This window comes from Hakea prostrata, chromosome 1, assembly GCF_041222555.1.
Source record: "Hakea prostrata isolate BN-2017 chromosome 1, UWA_Hpros_2, whole genome shotgun sequence".
Lineage (NCBI taxonomy): Eukaryota > Viridiplantae > Streptophyta > Magnoliopsida > Proteales > Proteaceae > Hakea > Hakea prostrata.
Window position 1 is genome coordinate 77093574 of NC_142600.1, and position 21661 is coordinate 77115234.

The window sequence follows — 21661 nt, forward strand, 5'->3', positions numbered from 1 at the left end:
TTTTTTTTTTTCTTAATATTTCAAGAGAGACAAATGTAAATGTCATTTTGTTTTGACTGCAAATGCCTTGGACCGAAACTCAGATGCCTCGGAACAAAATCAGGGGGGTAAAGGATAAGGCATTACAAGCATCAATCAACTTCTGGGGCTAGGGCATTAACCGGGTGCCATGAATTCATCATTGTTCTAACTGTATGACACAAGTACTTTTTGACAAGTTCTAACACAAAAAAATAAAGGGTAAATATCACTTACCTCCCCTCTTACCTGGACAAATAGCACTTACACCCCCTCTTAGTTGGATAATATCACTTACCTCCTCTCTTACCTAGCAAATATATCAAACACCTCCCTCCTGTTAACTTTCTCAGTTAAATTTAACTTTTACCGTTAAATATTTTTCTAAAATCTCAAACTACCCTTGGCTAAAAATAATTTTTTTATTTTAAACCTTAAATTATCTTAATTATCCTAACATTTAAAATATTAAATTACCCTTAATTAAAATAATTATTAAAAACCAAAACTAAAACCCAGATTATCTTTAATTATTAAAAGCCCAACATGCCTTTTTTTTTTTAATCAAACAATTAAAAAAACAAATACTATCAAGTAAAATTAAAAATGTAATTAAAAAAGAAAGGGTACTACTATCTTAGTTTGATAAACTAAAAAAAAAAAAAAAAAGGGTATGTTGGGCTTTTAATAACTAAAGATAATTTGGATTTTAGTTTTGATTTTGGTTTTTAATAATTGTTTTAATTGAGGGTAATTTAACTGTTAGGGTGATTACGGAAATTTAGGATTTAAAATAAAAAATATTTTTATCCAAAGGTAGTTTGGGATTTTAGAAAAATATTTAACGGTAAAAGTTAAATTTAACTGAAAATTTTGACAGAGGGGGAGGTGTCTGATATATTTGCTAGGTAAGAAAGGAGGTAAGTGATATTATCCAACTAAGAGGGGGTGTAAGTGCCATTTGTCCAGGTAAGAGGGGAGGTAAGTGATATTTACCCAAAAAGAAAAGAGTACTTTTTGACAAAAGAATTTGGGAATAACCTGTTTCATTAATGCTAAATTGCCAACTAAATCTGGAAGATCACAGGCTAGATAAATTGCTAGTGTGAGCATTTGGACAAATATGGGATCTGTACATAAATAAGAATATGCAAGAAATTTTTAATTTATTTACAGAATCACAGGTAGATCATGGTTTTCTCACCCAACCCAGTAATCCTTTGACATCTATTGTACAATAATGTAGGGGGAAAGCCAGGGAGGACTGCCAATGACACCTAATATACATTGACATATCTGAGAGGTGTGAACAAATAAAAACAATCCTGATTTGCCCAGAACCACTGGAGATGATTTCACCAGTCTCCCTTGCACTGTCAGTGCTCTTCTGCATCCCATCCATCTCTAATCATGTTGGGTTGGTCAAAACCAATCCAGTAAGATGTTTCTCTACAAAATTACAGCCAAACCTTGAAAAACGGCAATTCCGGTTGCACCAACAGCATTGCCTACTTGACATTAGGTGGCAGTAAAATCAACGGATTTGAGTTCTTCCAAAAGATGAAGCTCCAATGTCACTGTCTGTATTCTGTAATTCACAGTTTCATCAGCATAGATGCATCAAGGTAAAATAGGTGTAGTTGATGTATATGTTGTGGAAAAGAACTAGAAAGAGTTGGACCATTTGTCAGGAACGGGAAAAGTACTTGCCTGAGATTTCGGAGAAGGGAACACATTCCAAAATCGAAGTGTTTCATCTCCTGCCCCAGTGACAATTGTCTAATGACAAAGAAGTGTTAAATGTATGAAAAGAAGTAAAAGATGGCTTCAAAGAATGGAACTCTTAAGTACCTGACCATCAGGTGAGATCGCAAGATATAAAACTCTATATGTATGCCCCGTAAGCGTTGCCAACTACAGTAAACCAAAAAAAGAAAAAAAAGAGAAACCAGTTGGAATGTTGTCAAGTCTACAACTTCATTTAAAGTTTTTAGTATTTTTTTAGTCCAATACCTTTGACATAGTAGGATATCTCCACACAATTATTTGGTTCTGAGAGTAGCCATGGGTACTGACTAGTTCGTTGACATTCTTAGACCATACCAAGTTGCATACCTGAATCATGGTGTCAGTGGAGATTAGTATAGCATTATGGTAGTAAAATGAAGAACAAAGAAACTAAAGAATATGTTTTCTTGTGTGTGCAAGCCACTGAAGATTGGTTTCAACACATAAACTGCTAAATATAGATCATAGTATCCCACTTTATTTTTTTTTTCTCTTCTAATTCTTTTCCCTTGTGTTTTTTTTCCGGGGGGGGGGGTGTTGGGGGGTTATACAGTCACTAGTATCAAATCATATTTGCTTAGTTACTCAATTGTGTGTGCATGAAGGGTATCTGTATCTTGTTCTCCAGGAAAGCTGTCCCATATGTGCCCCCAAGTCACTATTCACGTCAACAAGACCAAGTGAGCAGTAACTCCAGTATTGTTAATGTGAAAAGAAAAGTAGTTTTTTCCCTATCTTTTCGTTTCTGCCTTGGTCCCTCTCTTCATTGATGCTTCTAGCCAGAGCAGCACTACCTTATGTGAAGGTCCATCGGTCCAATAAAAAGTCTTCCACATCATCAGCCAGGCTGCCTTTGACAGCTGTTGAATCCCACAACCAGACTTCCCTGAGTTTGGGGCTTCTTCCTGTGGCTACACAGACCTTCAATCTCCACCACCCACAGAACTTGACTGGGTCTTCTCTGATCTAACCAACTGATTTGCTGTACTAGTTATTCTCCTAATCAGGATTTTATTCTCAGGGGAAAGGTCTGATTTGGGCGCTGTATTGATTACTCAAATTCTGTATTACATTAATTCCCATACTTTCTACTTTTCAGTTAGGAAAATTTCCTGGGTTTCACAAAACCTGTCCTCCACAAATTTTGAGTATTCTCATCAAAAGTGCAATCGACCCCTAATGCAAGGTTCTTTTTTTGACCAGAGATTCTAGACCATAGTGCATCACTTCAAATTCGCAGTAAAAAATAACCTGTGTGTTTCATCTAACCATTATTCAGAACTTTTTTTAAAAGTTAATCCTAGAATAGTGGCAAGGAAAATAACATGGTACCATTGTAGTTGCCTGGCACCAATCAATATATTAAGCCATGTACACCAAAAAAATGAGAATCGATCTAGTTGAACCCTCACCAAAATATTTATGTACCCCAACACACATTAATATATTATTGAAAATACAGAACCACATATCAGATCAATATCTCCTCGTGAGATGAAAAAGGTACAATATGGGCAAATAAATAACCTGACTACCAGTGTCCATGCAACTCAAGTGCGAGTTAGTGGTTGTATTCCAGAAACGTATGCATCGGTCTGCTGTGCCTCCACCAGATGCTAAAAGTCCATGAATATGTGGGGACCATGCAATTGCTTTTACAGCCGCAGTGTGCTCACAGTACTTTAATATAGGTTGGGTTGAATGTTGGTTCCAAACAAAAAGCTGCAAAGAGAAAAATTTTAAGATTGAAGTATCTATCGTCCATGGAATATGAGACATAAATCAATAAATCAATGCAATTTATTCTTCCTTTTTTTTCTTCTTTTCTTTTCTTTTCTTTTCTTTCTCTTTCTTCTTCTTCTTCTTCTTTTTTTTTGGGTTGTTGGGGGGGGGGGGGGGGAAGGAGAGGAATGGGGTCTAGAGAGAAAAGATACTAGAACCAAAATCACTCACTCTATTGTCATTTCCACCAGAGGCTAGCTCACGGTTATCAAATGACCACTTCAGTCCACAGACCTGCATCAAAGCCATTTTACTTGTTCTCATTCAATAAATTAGTGAAATATTATCTAAAATAATGGACCATTAAAGATGAAAGAATCCAGGCATAAAACTTAAAGGAGAACCAAACTGCAGCTACTTAGAATGATATAAATGCATTCAGGACCAGACATAAGCTATCGCCAATGGAGTTCAAATATCAAAACTAGGGGGGGGGGGGGGGGGAAATAGAGAAGTTGCACCAAGATTCTTCATATTCTAACCTCTGACTTGTGCCCAACCAGCTTATTTACAAAATCGTCCTGAGCACGTACATCTCGTTGAAGAATAATCTTGTCCCGGCTGCCTGAAGACAACAGGGATGAACTCCATGCAAGAGCCCCAACTCGCATCCGATGGCCCTCCATAGTCCTTATCCTCCTACAGTGTGATGCATCCCAAATCTGCACAGAAGTTTTAGAAGCAATGAATTGATAGTCATGCTATTTATCATTTGATAATTTGTAATAGATCCAATAAAAAGGGAAAGTAACATAGATACAATTATTAGGCATGAAGAATGAGACACTCTTTAATAATTAATGAGCTAATAGCAACTGCTTCAGATAAAAATTACAGACTCTTCAGTCTCAAGATTGACTTCATAAAGATTCCCAACAAGTTCCATGGACTCCAGGAAAGGACAGAGAAAGAAGATTGGGGGTTTAAAGTAATAAATTCTCGATCAAGGTTTAAAGTATCGGTATCAAGTATCGTATCGGTCAGGTGATTTTAAGAGACGTATCGTCTTGTATCGAGTATTGTATCGCTCTGGCTAATGTATTTTAGTGTAATTCAATAGAGAGACGTATCGAGATGTATCCTATCGGTTGGGTAAAATATGGATACGTATCGGCTAGTATTGCATGGTATCGTGGGATACCTTAAACCTTGTTCTCGATAACTGTTGGGCTACATCAAGTGTCAACTTTAAGCCCATATCTATTTGCACTAGTAATGGATGAATTAACCAAAGACATTCAAGATGAGGTCCCCTGGTGTATGCTTTTTGTGGATGATATTGTGTTGATTGATGAGACCCAAGTGGGGATTAATACCAAATTGGAATCATGGAGAGTAGCTTTGGAATCAAAAGGCTTTAAACTTAGTAGATCGAAGACAGAATATCTAGTTTGTAACTTTAGTCATGATCGGGTAGATGATGAGGTGATAATACTTGACGATAAAGAGATTCCTCAGAGTGATTGTTTTAGGTACCTAGGTTCAATCATAAATAAAAGAGGTGATTTAGAGGATGAGGTTTCCCAAAGAATTAAAATAGGGTGGATGAAGTGGAGAGGTGCGTCCAGGGTCTTATGTGATCGGCGTATTCCATTAAAGCTTAAAGGAAAATTTTATAGGACCGTTGTTCGACCAACTATGATGTACGGTGCAGAGTGTTGGGTTGTTAAAAAGAATCATATAGATAAACTCAGTGTAGTAGAAATGAGGATGCTAAGATGGATGAGTGGCAAAACTAGGATGGATAAGATAAGAAATGATCATATTAGTCTTGGTCTGGGAGTTGCTCCCATAAGTGATAAGCTTCGAGAAAGTTGTTTGAGGTGGCACGGCCACGTTCAACGGAGACCTATAAATGCCCCTGTACGGGGAAGTGATATAATCCATATTGAAGGAACTAGAAGAGCTAGGGGTAGACCTAAGATAACCTTAGGAGAAGTGGTGAGAAAGGACATGTATAGCTTAGGCCTTGTATCTAGCATGGCCTCGAACATAACTGATTGGAGGGCAAGAATCCATGTAGCCGATCCCATTTAGTTGGGACAAGGTAAGGGTGTCAATTTGCAGCCCGAACCATTAAAATCGAACCGGACCGGCCCGTTATAGCCCGAACCGGCACAACCGATCCTTAATAGGCCGTAATTGGGCTGAGGGTGGCAGAACCCGCACCAACCCGAACCCAAACCACCACTCGTTATAACCCGTTTTACAACCCGTTATATAGTTTAACATTAAATATTATTTGAATAATCATATTACCATTAGGTAGTTGATATAGACTATCTGAAAAGTTGAGCATAAATTCAAAGATCAAATAGTCATTCTACTACTTGTAAAAGACAATTAGAAGGATTAAGTATGAATGTCCAATTGAATGTACAAAGTTTGTTTAAATTAAGTAAATATTTTTCTTGCATATCATAAATTATTAGCCCAAACCATTAGTCAACCCGAGTATAGATTGTTAGGCCAAACCGTTAGTTAGCCCGAACCCAAACCGCACCAAACCGAAACCGGCCCGAAACCGTTATTTTGCTAACGGGCCGTGTTTGGGCTGAGTGTTTTTTAGCCCGAAACCGCACCGTTGACATCCCTAGGGACAAGGCTTATTTGTTGTTGTTGTTGTTGTTAATTCCTTTATTTTCTGTAGAGCCCTTGAGTCGGATATATTGATAGTGACAGCTGCCCTTGATCTTTTTGCTGATTTATCTGGTCAGAATATTAACTTGGAGAAAAGTAGGCTCTTTTTTAGTGCCAATGTGAACAAGGAAGAAAGGAATAGGTGTAAGAATATTCTGGGCATTCCGGAGATGGACCTAACTAGCAAATACTTAGGAACCTACCTCTTTACTACCAAATCTCATATTAAGAATTTTGGGTTCATTGTAGATAAAATCTCTAGGAAACTTTCTGCTTGGAAAGCTAATAATCTCTCTTTTGTAGGAAGGGCGGTGCTGGTGAGGTCTGTCCTTTCTTCCTTACCATCCTATTATATGGGTTGTTTTGAATTACTTGTTGCTGTTTGTTCAAAAAGCTGGATTCAATTGCTGCTAAGTTTTGGAATGGGAATAAAGTTTTGACTTTTAAAAAGAATAATATTTCTAAGCCTGTTGAAGGTGGGGGCTTAGGATTTACAGAGGCAAGGACCCATAACTTAGCTCTTCTCCATAAACTGACTTGGAGACTTATTAATGACAATTCGTCAATATGAGCCCTGGTTTTGAAAGGAAAATATTTTCCGGCTGATTCCCCTTTCAATCCAAAAGTTTGGAATTAGAAAGGCTCTAGAATTTGGTCAGGAATTGCTAGAGTTTTGCCTTCTTTGAACAATATTGTCACCAGAGTCACAGGCAATGGTGAGACAACTTATTTCTGGCATGATCCCAGGATACACACCATTCCAACCAAAACTTTGCCTATTGAGTTGAAAATTAATAACTCATTTTCCTTGGTTGCGGATGCTAAAAGAGATCGGGAATGGAATTTTCCTCTCCTTAGGTGGCTCCCCTCTCATTTTGTCTCGGAAATTTCTGAGATAAGTCTTAACAACAACGTACATGAATGGACCTGCCCTTTTGTTACTGGGTTGAAGTTTTCTACCAAGTTGGTAGCTCTCAGTTGCACGACAAACATTTCAGTTCTGGATATTGAAAAAGTTAAGTTCTGGAAAGTTATTAAAAATGGAAAATGCATCCCAGATATAAAAATTTCCTTTGGAGAGCTCTAAACAATGGATTTTTAGTTAATTGTGTTACTCAGAAATGGAATTTGTCCAATGGGTGTTGTGTTATCTGTGGGGAGATAAATAATCTATTTGGCATATCATGCTTTCTTGTTCCTTTGCAAAGCACCTGTTTGCAGCTGGTCCTCTTTCTCTCAGAACTGAACATCTTAGAGCTAACTCCTTGATAGATTGTGTATTAATTTATGCTCCCAATTCAAATGGGATAAGCAGTTGATATTCTGGATTTTATTAGTTATGTCTGTAACTTTTCACTATATTTGGAAGTCCAGAAATGAAATGTTGTTTGGTACGAAGAAGCTCAGTCCAGGTAAGAGTCGTAAGACTTTGGATACAGTCATATTCTGGCCAAGTGAGTTTCATTGTTACCCTCCTGCCATTGAACAGCATTTCGAGGTAAGAAATCACTACCAAGGTCTGGGTGGGAAGAATGAGGAATTTAATTTAGAGAAGTTCAACTGGAATCTCATTTGGTGTAACACTTTAATTGTGGCAGGAACAAGAGAGCCCAACCAAGGAAGATGGAATGAAGTGTAGCGCTGGCCAACAAAGGAAGCTGTATTCACCGGTCTAATGGTCTGAAAGGATATGGAACTTGCCTAGAAGCCATACTAGATGGAATAATTAGTGGATGGAAAGTAGCAAATGATCTAGGTTTTTTGTATCAGGAAGTGTGGTGGAATTCTAATGAACTTCTTAGTCTTATTCCAGCTCATAGGGGTACTCCTTGGCCATACGAAGTTGCCCCCTTTTTGCTTTTTATAGCTAGGAATATGAAAAGCAATAGATTTGGTAGTTTACCTATTTCTAGTCAGTCTAGTTTTGAAAATCTCATGTATGTGGTTACCCTTCCTGGTTCCACATCAGGTGGGTAACTCCTTGTTTCATATTTTTAATGCATTTTGATTTATCAAAAGAAGAAAAAAGAAAAACACTTCTTGAAGAACAGAATAAAAAAAATTAAAAGAGAATTTTCCCCAAATAACACAAATTCCTAAACTCCCAGGAGATTCTAAAAACTCAAGCTTGACCCAGTTTATCTTCGTCAGGATACCTAACTAGGTTCAGGCAGGTCCAAGATAGTAGTGGCATTAATGGGTGTTAACACAAACTGGTTCATGAATTTTGTAAATTGAGAATATTGGTACCACTCGGTCAATGCCCAAAAGCATCAGCTTTGATGGTTCAATGATCCAATTATCTCATGATCATCCATCACAATTGTATGACAGTTGCCAGCAAACCACATCTCTTCAATGGGAATATGATCCAACCATTCAGTTTAACTTGATTGTCGTGTTCATCTGTTCACCATTTCTTCCACATCTGATCTACCTTCTGAAGATTGTATCATGCTGAACACCTCACCATGGAAGGTGTTATTACTATCGGCATGCTCCCTAAAACCTCTCTTCTAATAATAAAGTCATGTCTAAGTTTCAAGGATCCATCACTAATTGAAAGAGTAACTTGTACTGATCAAAACCCAGGTAGTTGATTTAAATTTACTTAAGCAAATGGGTACTGAAAGGACCCAAGTCCACGGCAGATCCCTTGTGTTGAAAAAAAAAAAAAAAAAAGATTACTATTATGGCAGTTACTTCTGCACAACTCTGCATGCTCTCCACTACTACCAAATCTAATCATTAGCAAAGGAAGGAATCAGAAGTAGGTGTTAATCCTACATAAATTTCTTCTCTGTCAGCTATGCTTTTAGTTTCCTGAAGTCTTGTGTACTTCACAAACTGTGTTTTCTGTTTGATTTTTCATAGTAAAACTTTGCTTCTGTCGCTAAGAAATTGAAGAAGACCAAAGGTATGAGAAATGTGATATCTTGAAGGCAGAATGCCTGGCCACAGGTATAAAATAAGGAGTTGGAAGCTAGTTTGCATCTCAATTTAATTTCCAACCAAGAATTTAGTAGGTTTTGATAAGAGCTTAAATATGAAATAAAAAGTTAAGTACATAGACACAAGGGACATCAATAAACTTTGTTCACGAATTGCAAAAGTGCATTTCCTCTTTCAAACAACTATGATATTAGATTATCAAGATATCCAACCTGAAGCTTTCCGTTACTAGTACCAACAGCCAGGTGTGTACCATGTTGTGCCCATCCCACGGAACAAACACTGTCATCCACTCCTAAGTCACACAACTTCGTCACCTAAATGCAGCATTCCAAGGTGGATATAATTAATCTCAAAATAGGAGGAAGAATTCAGGAATTCAATTAAAGGACTCCATAAATACAACAGCAGCATTTAAAAGGTTGAAGTGTTCATGAAAGCATTCTTAACCCTAATCAGTTAATTATCAGCAAGAGAGTCATCTACAATGAACCAAAAACAATGGGGGAAACAAACACCGGCCTTACCTTACTACTACAAGCATTCCACAGATAAACACAGTTGCCCAAACCCACAGCCAACACGTTATGTGATGACCAATCCACAAGATTCAGATAAAAATCATCTTGCAATGCAGGTGCATCCAGTACCTATTCGAACACAAAAACGAACCACGATCGAACCCAAAACGAAAATACAATAACATAAACAAAATTTCGAATTGAATAGCAAAGTTACCTTGTAAGGAGACCGAGAAAGCTTTCGTGGAGTCTTGGCCGGGCTAGAAATAACCCCAGGCGAAGTGTCATCGAAGCCAAAGGGGGAGAGAGAGTAGAGTGAGCGACGGGTTTCAGTCTTATACCTAAAAATATTCCCATTGGGAGGACTCAATGGAGAATGTCTGCCAGAGAAGCCAGCTTGCTTCTCAGGAGTGATGGGCGAGGCAACCCCCGAATCAGGGCCAAAAAGAACAGACCTCAGAAGAGTGGAATAAGTACCAGACCCATCATCACGACCATCCGACGAAGAAGAGATATCGAAGAGAGCGAAATTAGAAGCAGATCTGCTGGGAATGAAACGATCACCATAGATAGTTCTAGAAGGAGAAGGATGATACCCAATGCCCAACAGGCGATCTATATGGCTTTTAGAAGAAGACGAAGGCGATTCCAGAGTCAATGCGTCTCGCGATAAGTTGGGTGGAAGATTCAACGTTGAAGAAGACCTTGAGGACGAAGAAGATGGCATTCCCATCCCTGATCGATCTTCGATTGAAGGATTTGCTGGGTCCACCATTGCTTAATTCTTTTCTTAGATCCCAAAATCGAACTTAGGGAATCAAATCCGAAAAGGGAAATGTAAAAGAAAGTAGCGAAAGCAACACAAATTGACTAGGGTTTTCATCTCTTACGGCCTCAGCTTCTTCTCCGTTGTCACGGACGATTCATTCCTTTTCTTTACTGGGAACTCTTCTCCAGAAGATCAAGACATTCCAGGAGAGAAGAATAAATGAAAAACGTGACCGTTAATCACCTCGTTTCAGCATATTTAGGGGTCACTGTTACTTTTCCCGGGAAAACTTATCCAAGATTTGCACATTCCCGGGAAAAGTAAGAGTCAAAAGTCACTCGTGACTCTGCCAGTGTAAAATGCAAAACTCGCCGCGGCTAATCGACGGAGAAAAATAATGCTTGAAAGCGGCTCCTAGCCTCCAAGATCCACAAGGACCACATTTCCCTTGTCTCACGGGGTGTTTTCAGTTTCATTCTCAATCTTGCCCTTATCATTTTCTCTTTTTCCCTTTATAGCCACAATACTTTTGGATGGAATTTAGCCCGTTTGAGGGCATAGAGGAGAATTTACGTCTTTAGAGAAAGAGAGATGAGGGAGATTTTGTCGGATAACATAGATTTTTTTTTTTTTTTTTTTTTAACTGAGGTTCATCCGGACCAGCTTGCCACACCACGATTTACTTCATCAGGGAGGAGCTTTATATTAATGCCGTCGAGTGGGTGCGAACCCAATACCTCCCCTAGGGAAGTTGGTGTTTAATTGCTTTAACATACCACCTTTAGCCTTGACCAAAAAAAAATACCACCTTTGGCTAAGATAGAAATATATGTACGAAAAATATAATAAAGGACAAGGATAAGCCAAGTTTCCATTGCCCTAATCATAGGTGTTGATATGGAATCTTGAAGGATATTTCGGGGAAAAAACTTAAAAAGGGATTCTTATAAAGTCACAAGGAAAGAAATATCATTTTCAATCTCTTTTGTTAACGGGCTGTTAGAATATTGATATAACTTGGATTGCACCAAAGATAATTGTCGAAAAGCGTACACACCCCAAAACTATGTCAAATTGATAATCACTTATTTTTCTATTAAAATCATTAATTAGTTGAACAAAATGATGAATATATCTTTAGTTGTATTATTTTATATCTTATAATATAAAATGATAAATGAAGGAAAAATGAACTCAAAAGCGGCTGGGAATTTTTTTTAAATCAATTGACTTTAGGGCCGTGGTACAGCCGGAGATTTCAAATATCTGAGATTTCAAATCTATAGACTCAAACATGGAGTTATAATTTCTAAAATTAGTGTTTGGTTGTGGAATGAAATCTGGGAATTCATCCTAAAAATTTATTTGATCGACATGATTTTTGTGAATGTACAATTGTATAGCTTTTTTGAAATCTCTGGATTTCACCCCTCACCCATGAATCTAAAGATTCACCTTTTTACACTAAAAACGTGAATCTGGAGATTTCATGAATCTAGAGATTTTTACAACCAAACGGGTATAATTCTCAGATTCATGAATCCAGAGATTTGAAATCTCTAGATTCATGTAACCAAACAGGCCCTAAATCAACTAGAATCAAGATATTTTTATTTCTATAGGAACTTGATTGTAGAAAAAAAAGAGTGAATATGAAATGTGAAATTGGATTTCCTTTTCGTGCCATATGCACTTAGACTTTACTTCTTGCCGTTTTTTCTTCCCGGTCCAATATTTGTTCTCGAAGGTTTTCGTTTCCATATAGAGACAAACTCTCCAAATTCATTACTGACTTTTCCTTCATGTGATCTTACAACGAACAAGAGTTTTTCCATTGAAAATTCGTACAGAGAAAATAATATGTGAAAATATCTTAAGATTCATGCTCCTTTTCTCATTTTATCTTAAAAACAGAGTTGTCAACGCTACTAGAATCTCTCTGATTGGACTAGTTTTCATTCAATCCTATATTCGCACTATTTAATTTTTGAATAGCTCATGATCTAGTTATATGCTCTTCTACATCAATATTCAATTTTCGAATAGCTCTTTTTCTAAGATGAAGAAAGAAGATGAAATTCAGGTTTTAGGGTTTAGGGATTAAGGTAAAGGGTGTAGGGTTCCAATGTCTAAGGTTTTTTAGGGTTTTCGGCTTAGGGTTTAAGGTTTTCTATATAGAGTTTAGGGGTTAGGTTATAAGTCATACGGTATAGGGTTTAGGTTTTCATGGTTTAGTGTTAGGGTGTATGTTATAAGGTTTTGGGTCTAGGGTTTAGGATTTAGGAATTTAGGGTTTGGGGTTAGTGTTAGTGTTTAGGGTTTTTGGTTTAGGATTTAAGGTGTAGGGTTTAGGTTTTTAATGTCATATTCACCCAGTCGGTATCCATCCACTCGAATACCCGAGGGATTGATCCACAATCACAGATCAGTTTTACCTTAAATCACATATCACTTCACATAATAATGTAATCATGAGCAAGAAACAATAAAGTGAATCTAATGTTAAGTTAATAATATGTGTCAAGAATAATCAAAGGATCTCAAACAAAGCAGAAGTGAAGTCCATATAAACATCTAACCCAAAAATAGAAAGTTAAAGTAGAAGGATAAAGAAAGAAATGGTCTTATTTTTTTTTCCAAGGTTTCAATCTCTTCTCTAAACGCTTATACACTTCCATATGCGGATCTATATCTAATTTATAAGCCCAACACAGAATTAAGCAAGTCTTATAATTGTTGATCGGGGCTGTAAGAGTACTCTAGAGTGGCACTCGAATCGTACCACGAGTCATAATCAACTCCCATTTGATTCATTAGTTGTACATCTAAGGGTGTCAATAGGTACGGTACCAACTTTGAATACCAAAAACCAGAACCGTACCGTAGCGAATTTAAACGCTACGGTACGGTTTCGGTATTTACAAAAAGGGTCGGTTACAGTTTCGGTATTAAATTCGTATGGAAAAACCGTTTAAACACAGTATCTAGTATAGTACAGTTTTGATATGAATGAACTTATGCCACTTTTGTTATTAGTTCATTAAGATCCTAATGAAATTGTGATCAACCAATCAATAGAATTTGAAATTAACAGAGATAAAGCAAGTAAATCTAATTAATAGAAACAAAACATGTAAATCTAAGAAGATAGTGAACGATGAAACGAAAAACTGAAATAGGGAATTAGGGATAGGGTAAAGGTAAAGTGTTATAATTGTAAAATTACAATTTATATCCCTTAATTTGGTACGGTACCAATTCGGTACGGTTTCGTTACATATCGACGGTATGAGTACCTAAAACCAGAACCGTACCGAAGAAATTCGGTTTCGGTATGTACTGTACCGAATTTTGAACGGTACGGTAATGTGCAATTTTAGACGGCACGGTTCGGTACGGTTAAACGGTTTCGGCACGCAATTGACACCCTTATGTACAATATCTCTGAACTTCAAACCCTAACCAATGCAAGTCTTTATTTAGGTAGATATATGCATTAAGATACAACACTAGCCTCCTCTAGGTAGTCTCACACAAACCTCTCACGGAGTCTGACCGATCTTAAGCATCATGACCGAGGGATAGGGATAATAGTCTCTCATCAACCATGGTCTGAGATTAGGGCCACACTCTCTCACCGCAACTATTGGCATGTATACTAGCTCATATTAGGGTATTACCTAGCCCAATGCATAGTCTTCAACTTTAACATATTACTCAAGGTCCATATACATTTCCTCATGCATCTTGCCTTCTTGGTTCGGTATCCTCCAAAGGTTAGGATTGTCATATCCTAAGCCACCAACCAACCTGGATTACACACCCGTAACCCTATTGGTCTTCCAAGCATAATTGGGAGGAGAGGGGGGGGGGGAAGCTCTCGTGTCCCCTCATGCATCTCGCCTTCTTGAGCGCCTACAACCCTAACCCTATTATATGCAACCCTATCAATGAATGGCCCCAAGATGAGTAGTTTCAATGTGTAGGTAGACCTGTAAACAGATAGGATTCTGGCTCGGATACACTAATATCTGAATCCGATCCAAATCTGATTAACAAAACCGCTATCCAAATCCGAATCCAGCAGAAATTTGGAGAAGGCATCTGAATTCGAATCCAGAACTTTATCGGATATTCAATAATAATCCGATCTAATAAACTATCTAATTATTGATTGGTAATTGTCATTTTTTTTAAAAAAAATTTTTTTTATTTTCGATTTATAATTTTCGATTACCAGAATCCAAATCTGATTATCAGCCATTTTTTGTGGAAAATGTTTAATACTTTACTCTAACCGAATAATTTTTTATTTTCGATTATCTGAATATCAATTTCCGAATCCGAATATTGGTTTCCGAATCCAAATAGCATCTATTTTCAAAGAAAAAAAATGTTGAATATTTAACTTTATCCGAATAAGTTTTTATTCGAATTATTTGACCGATAAGCAATTATCCGAATCGAATCATGTTACTTAATGGACGAATACATATATATTTTTATAAAATTTTTTTTGGATACGGACACCGTTAAACAAATACGAATGCAAATTCGAAGGTGGATTTCGACTATCCATTTACAAGTCTATGTGTAGGTGTGCCTTTTAAGGTTTTAAGTGGGGTCTACACATGGAAAGAGTGTTTTAGTTTGTGGGTAAGGTTAGCAGCTTTCAAGAGGAGTATTTTGCTTCACTGAAAAAACATACTATAACTATTTCAAGTTCTACTTTTATATAGTAGTATGATATGATAGGCGTTTGATTGATAAATTAGATAACTCAAGAGATGGTTCTAAGAATTTCCCTGGAATCATCATAGATTTACATGCTTTATCTTCTTATTTGACCATGATCCTTCGAAATCAATCCACTGATGTAAGAGACAGAGCGAAATTACCCAGAGACTATCTGTGCAGATTCGACATTAGGTTTGTCCTTCCAAATCAATCCACTAATGCAAGAGACTAACTGACTCATCATGCCCTAATTACAAGTTGAAACTTCAAACCCAACTACTTAATGCCGTTAATGGTTAGAAACCAGCATTTTGATTGAATTATTTTATAAGCTGGTACTGTTTTATACTTATTTATTGATTCATGTAGAAGAGCATCAAACTCTGATCATGACTCATGAGTTCCTCCGGATGAGGCATGCAGAGCTGGGTTTCTTGTCTGCGTAAAAGTGAAGTCATGTAGGTTTCACCTTGAGTGTGTTTCCACATGCGATAAACCAGTTTGGAAGCTCAATGCTTATACGGAACCAATTTAAAAGTTGCCAAACCCTAACTCTAAAGTGAACCAGTAAAGCCAGCCTAAATCAACCCATTTAAGATCAATTTTGAATGAATCCATTGCGGTTCAGTTCTCCTCTCATTAAGAGTGGTGTTTGGTTTAAGATTGGTTTACGACCTATTGGCCCAAATGAGAAGACCAAAATCAGAATTAAACCCCATTCTTGGGGTTCAATCAAGGTCCGACATGTCGCTCCAAGTCGCCGTGTCGTCGGACCCTAGCGACACAGCGACTTGGGCGTCGAACCCCTGTTTCGAAAGGTATTTCAGGTCATTTTAACATGAAATTTGACATGTAACCTAATTTGAGGTCAATAAACACATTGGGAGTGTTATTTTGACCTAAAACATCACCTAATCTAAATTTTATAATTGGCACATGTCCGGCTATATGCGGGCAAAACTGGAAGTTTGGAAAATTCATATAAACTAATGTAAATATGCAAAGAGAACATAAATACACAATTAGTAAAGAGATGTACTAAAGTTTACAATTCATTATACAATTATGTTGAGTAGGGCTCATGCTTCACATATTGTTGCCAACGGACACGGGGTCCTGCTCCCCGGTGAGCGAGCGGGGGTCCGGGGGCCGCCCCGGAGATTTTAGAGGCCCTATGTCACTTTGGCAAAAAATGAACAAAAAATCAGGGAAAAACAAACGAAATGATGTAATATATTCAAGATGTAGCGATATATCACCGATTTTTCGACGATATATCGACTTGTCGGCGATATATCGCCGATTTTTCGACGATATATCGACTTGTCGGCGATATATCGCCGATTTTTCGACTATATATCGACTTGTCGGCGATATATCGCCGACATATGGTAACTATCGTGTCGCCCCCCAGCGACATGGCGACATATCGCCGACACAGTGAACCATGGGTTCAATACTGGCTGTCATAGGAGTCCTTCGAAAGAGACTAGGACCATGTTTGGTATATAGGTCAAGTCGTCAAGATAGGAAAAAACGAAAACAAAAGGAAAACGGTAACTAGAATAGAAAAGAAATGTTCTACCCAAAAAAAAAAAAATGTTATTCAATCAAAAATAAAATAAAAGAGATGGAGATGCGGGGTATCGATCCCCGTACCTCTCACATGCTAAGCGAGCGCTCTACCATCTGAGCTACATCCCCAATATGCTTTGTTTAGGCTGTTTTGTTAAAATTAGCCAATTTTTGCTCCTAAATGGAATTCTTTGCTATGTGCCCTATAACTTCCAAGATTGCTGCACCTGAACCTCACTATATGAGCAGCTTTTACAATGAAAAAACTTTGGTATCTGAGGTTCATCTAGGCCAACTTGTGCGCACCTCGATTACTATGTTGGAATAACTTTCCTATAACCAGAATATTCACACACATGAATTGATTATGGTAACAATATTTTTATTTATTATTATTATTATTATTATTTGATTAATACAAGAAGAAACAAAAATTACAATGTAAATGAATTTTTATTATTGTTTTGGTGTGGACTTGTCAATAGATATCATACCAAATTTGGGTTCTAAAAACAAAAGGTCTGAAAATAGTTCCACCGGTTATGGTTTGCATGAGAGGAATTGGTAAGAAATCCATAATTTGATCCTAGTTTGTCTAGATTGAATCGATAGAAATATCATACTGTTGAGCCCTCTTTATCCCATTCTTCAGCCACTTTGACAATCGCCATAGATAGTTCAACTCCAGCAGTATATGACTTGCCCCTTATATGTTATTCCCCAGCACAATCCGATCTACTTATTCATCTGATTCACAACACCTTCACAAAAGAACATTGTAAGATCAGGGAGAGGAATTGTTTGAAGAATGTGCACAGGGTCAAAGTTGTCGTGGTTTGGCATGGTGCCTAAATTAACATCATCATGCTACCCAGGTGGTTTTAGCTGGAGGTCATGGCACCATAAATTTATATATTTTAGAACCCGTATGAGTTGAGGTTGTTCATTCCTGAAAAGCATAGCATTATAAGCTTGCCAAATGCTATATCGGTTTACCAAATGTGGGAATTATAGAACAAGTCCAAACATAATTCTGAAAAGACATAATTATATCCTTATCCTTAAAAGAAAATGTTAACCTTCATGGATCTTGGGCATCATCCAATGGAGATAATATTGATGATAATGATTTTCAAGAAATAATATATCGGTTTGTTTGGATATCATGGATTGAAAGAACCGTTCTAAGAAAAATTAATAATGGACTGCTCTCTATCAAATCAGCCTAGAATACAGTTTCTAAGTAGTAATTTATTCTCTATTAGACCATATAAAAAACTCTTAGAACTCTTCTATTCGAGATCAATGTTTTTTTTGATAGGTCTACACAAAAACATTGCACCAGGTGCATTGATAATGAACCAGATTTTAAGGAAATGATACTAATAAAAAAAAAATTGCCCTAAAATGTCTAACCCTTTTATGCAAATGGTAAAAAAGAGGTTGAAGATGTGGAGTATCCATCATCGAACCTCTCGTATGCTAAGCAAGTGCTCCACCATTTAAGGTACATCCCTGTATTGAATTACCTAATTTGTTTCTTATATTTGAAAGGGGAAAACATCCTCTGTTGTGCACAATAGTGCACATGTATACCAAATGATTGGTTAATAACATTATTTTATGGATAAAGATATGCTTTATGTCTTCCCAAAAATATTCTTACCATAGTAAATTCATGTGTTTAAATATTCTTACTATAGAAAAATTATCCTAACGTTGAAGTTGATACAGTGAGATTTAGGTGCGATCTTTGAAATTATGGAGCACAAACTAAAATATTCGATTTAGCAATCAAAATGCTCTATACTTAGATAATAAGGCAAGCAACTCATTGTGGGGATGTAGCTCAGATGGTAGAGCGCTCGCTTAGCATGCGAGAGGTACGGGGATCGATACCCCGCATCTCCAAGGACAAAACATTTTAGATGTATTTTTAGAATAGATTTCTTTGAATATCATGGATTGGGTGAAACCAAGGTTGCTCCATGTCACCGACTCCGTGTCGAATGGTGGCGACACAGATACTCTAGAGACATGTCGCCCGACATTTTGGTAAAATCGTTGTCGAAAAGATGAGAATCATGAGATCATCGACGACAAAAACCCTTGTCGTTCTCCCTCTTTGTGCCTCCTATTCCTGTCGTTGGCTCTGTTTTTTACTTGGTATTTCAGGTTCTCCTTCTCTGCTGTTTTGTCAAAATGCGTGATTCACAAAACGTTGAAGATGGATCAATAGAATAGAAGTTCTGCTTTAACGATTCCAGCAACTATGTTTTGATCCTTCGGTTCCTCTTTTTTTTGAAGGGAACACTTTGATCATCTCATAAAACATCTAAAATGGTGTTCGATTGCATCAAAGGGTTCTTTCCAATGCTTTCGACTTTTCCGATGACCTCCACGGCCAGCTTCAGTGGATAAAACTTTGCCGAAGCTTGGCTTGAGAAAACCAGAGAAGTGACTTGTGGAAGACTCTCTGGAATGGCGACCAATGGATGAGTGGGAATGAGGAGGTGAACCCATGGGGCTAATCACCGGTGTTTGAATGAACAGATCCATTCGTCTTCTCTCCATCATGCAAATCTCTACTGCGCGTAATACACAGGCCGGTTCCTCGGCGGCGACCTCGTTGGAGATGATGTCGCCATACTGGTAATCTCTGAGTTGGTCTTTGCATGCATTTTTGCTGCAATCGCAAGCCAGAAGACAATCACACAGAGACCTAAAGAGAGATGATCAGATTAGACTTGAGGATTGAAACAAGCGAGAAGATCTCTTCTCTGCAACTCCAATCGACATTTTGGTAAAATCTTGACCGTCGGCGATATATCGCCGACTTTTTGTAAAATCGGTGTCGCTGGGGGGTTTCGTGTCGCCCCCCAGTGACATCACGAAAAATCTCCCTGTGTCGATGATTTAGGAACCGTGGGTGAAACCCTTTCCTTTTGACTCGAGATGTTTCTACCCAAAAGCACAACTAGCAATGGGTTGTTCTCTATTAAAGAACAGGTTTTGGTATTTTTTTATACGGATAATCACTATTGTCTACATGACTTTGTTACTAATCAAATCTCATTCTTTATAAAATTACTATTGCCCCCCTCACAATCAAATCTCATTCTTTATAAAATTACTACTGGCCCCCTCACTTCTAACGGTGTTAAGTGACTAAGTGATTGTTAACATTGAATATATATAATGTCTATTTTTCCATTCATTACAATTTAGAAATAAAAAAAATGACATTACCCTTATTTATAGAAACTATATTGAATGCCAATAATATCCTTAAAATCTTATATTTCAGATTCAATTTTAGATTTGAAATAGTACCAATTGTCTCCATTTAAAATATTATGAAGACCTATATAAAAAAAGTTTGTGAGTGAATTACATCTTGAGATCTTGCTTATTTGTTCTAACTCTATCAAAATATGCATTGTGGTGAAGACGAATCGCTTTCCAGTATAAATTTAATTTAAGGTTCAAACAATAAAAGCAATGATCTGGGAGAAAAGAAATGAATCTCTATGTATGTATTGTAATTCTTGGAATTTACACAAAATAAAAAAACAACAATGATTTCTACTGCAGTGTGATACTTGTTAATGAAGAAGGTCTTATTGTTGTACTAAAATATAAATTACATGGATTTTCAAGTAAAGTTTATTTTCAATATTAGCATTGTCCTAAAATTAATTTTTATTTTATTTTTTGACAATTTAATTCGGAGATTGGTGGGACCACATACTTATAGTTGTTGAAACTCTCAATTTAGATTTAAAATTTGCATCTATATAATAATAATAATAATAATAATAATAATAATAATAATAATAATAATAATAATAATAATAATAATAATAATAATAATAATAATAATAATAATAATAATAATAATATATTAAAATTAAAATTTTCCACAATCATAATCATGGAAGTTTTACAAACAAATTAGCAAGTAAGATGTTAATTAATAGGAAATTTTATAACATGCACAATGATTAATATATATTAGGTGATTTTCAATTTCCAACTTTGAATTAAATTTGATTTTTCCTCATCTTTAGTTTCTATTTTGAGTTTTATTCAATCACATCTTTCCTTTATTTGGTGGTTTTTTTTTAAAGAAGAAAATGAATTTAAAGTTAATTTTTTTCAATAGTTAATTAAAGATAGTATTATAATTTGACAAAAGGGTAAATAAGTAAATAGATAACTTGGGGGTTATTTTTGAAATTTTGAAAAAAATATATAAATGCCACATCATTGGTAAACTAATGGAGCCTAATGGTAGGGGAGAGCCTAATGGTAGGAGGCATTAGTAATTGTAGATAAAATTATATGTTGGATTAGTAATTTTAAAAAGCACGAGAGATAAAATAGTAATAAAGTAGTTATCTCTTTCTTATATTTGGAACATATGATAGATTCTTCTACTATAGCACCAAATAGGTCTCTTTCCTCTCTTCTGCCTCTCCGGTCTCCACCTCCCGCCTCTCTGGTCTCCACCTTCCGGTCTCTAGTCTTCGTATTTTTGCTCGGACACCCAGATCTGTAGTTGTTTGGCTTCGATCTGTTTGTTTTTCCGGCCGATCTCTCTCCCTGGTTGCAGCACTTCTTTTTCCGTTCTTCAGTTTTAAAATAACAAATAAATTCTTTGGTTGCAACGATCGTTGGTGCACACCGCAAATTAACTCCACATCTGGATCCAAGTTCTTCTACGGCAAGCTTGAACGCCTCTACGGCAGAGCCGGATGGCAGTCCGACCTTCCTCCACACTTTTGATGTTATCATTGCGACAACCAAACAACTTTTGTGTCCGCTCCTGGAGGCGTGTTGTGTGTCCGCCTTTGAGGCATGTATTTTGTCCCCCTAT

At 36.8% G+C, this 21661-nt stretch overlaps 1 protein-coding gene and 2 non-coding genes across 3 annotated transcripts; 1 reads left to right on the forward strand and 2 right to left on the reverse strand.

Annotated features, from left to right (window-relative positions):
- Positions 1–701: 701 nt before the first annotated feature.
- LOC149030211 (B-type cell cycle switch protein ccs52A-like) lies at positions 702–10762 on the reverse strand. The gene is made up of 10 exons (XM_089142529.1): positions 9919–10762; positions 9708–9830; positions 9393–9497; positions 4071–4250; positions 3760–3822; positions 3334–3528; positions 2032–2133; positions 1870–1932; positions 1729–1797; positions 702–1606 (listed from the first exon to the last, which is right to left on the reverse strand). Exons 1-10 carry the CDS (start codon positions 10474–10476, stop codon positions 1553–1555), a joined length of 1512 nt encoding a protein of 503 aa, XP_088998655.1. The 5' UTR covers positions 10477–10762; the 3' UTR covers positions 702–1552.
- A 6076-nt stretch (positions 10763–16838) lies between these two features.
- Positions 16839–16911, reverse strand: TRNAA-AGC (transfer RNA alanine (anticodon AGC)). Its single transcript has one exon. It is a non-coding gene; the product is annotated as a tRNA-Ala (tRNA).
- Positions 16912–18620: 1709 nt separating this feature from the next.
- On the forward strand, positions 18621–18693 carry TRNAA-AGC (transfer RNA alanine (anticodon AGC)). The gene has a single exon. It is a non-coding gene; the product is annotated as a tRNA-Ala (tRNA).
- The last annotated feature ends 2968 nt before the right edge of the window (positions 18694–21661 follow it).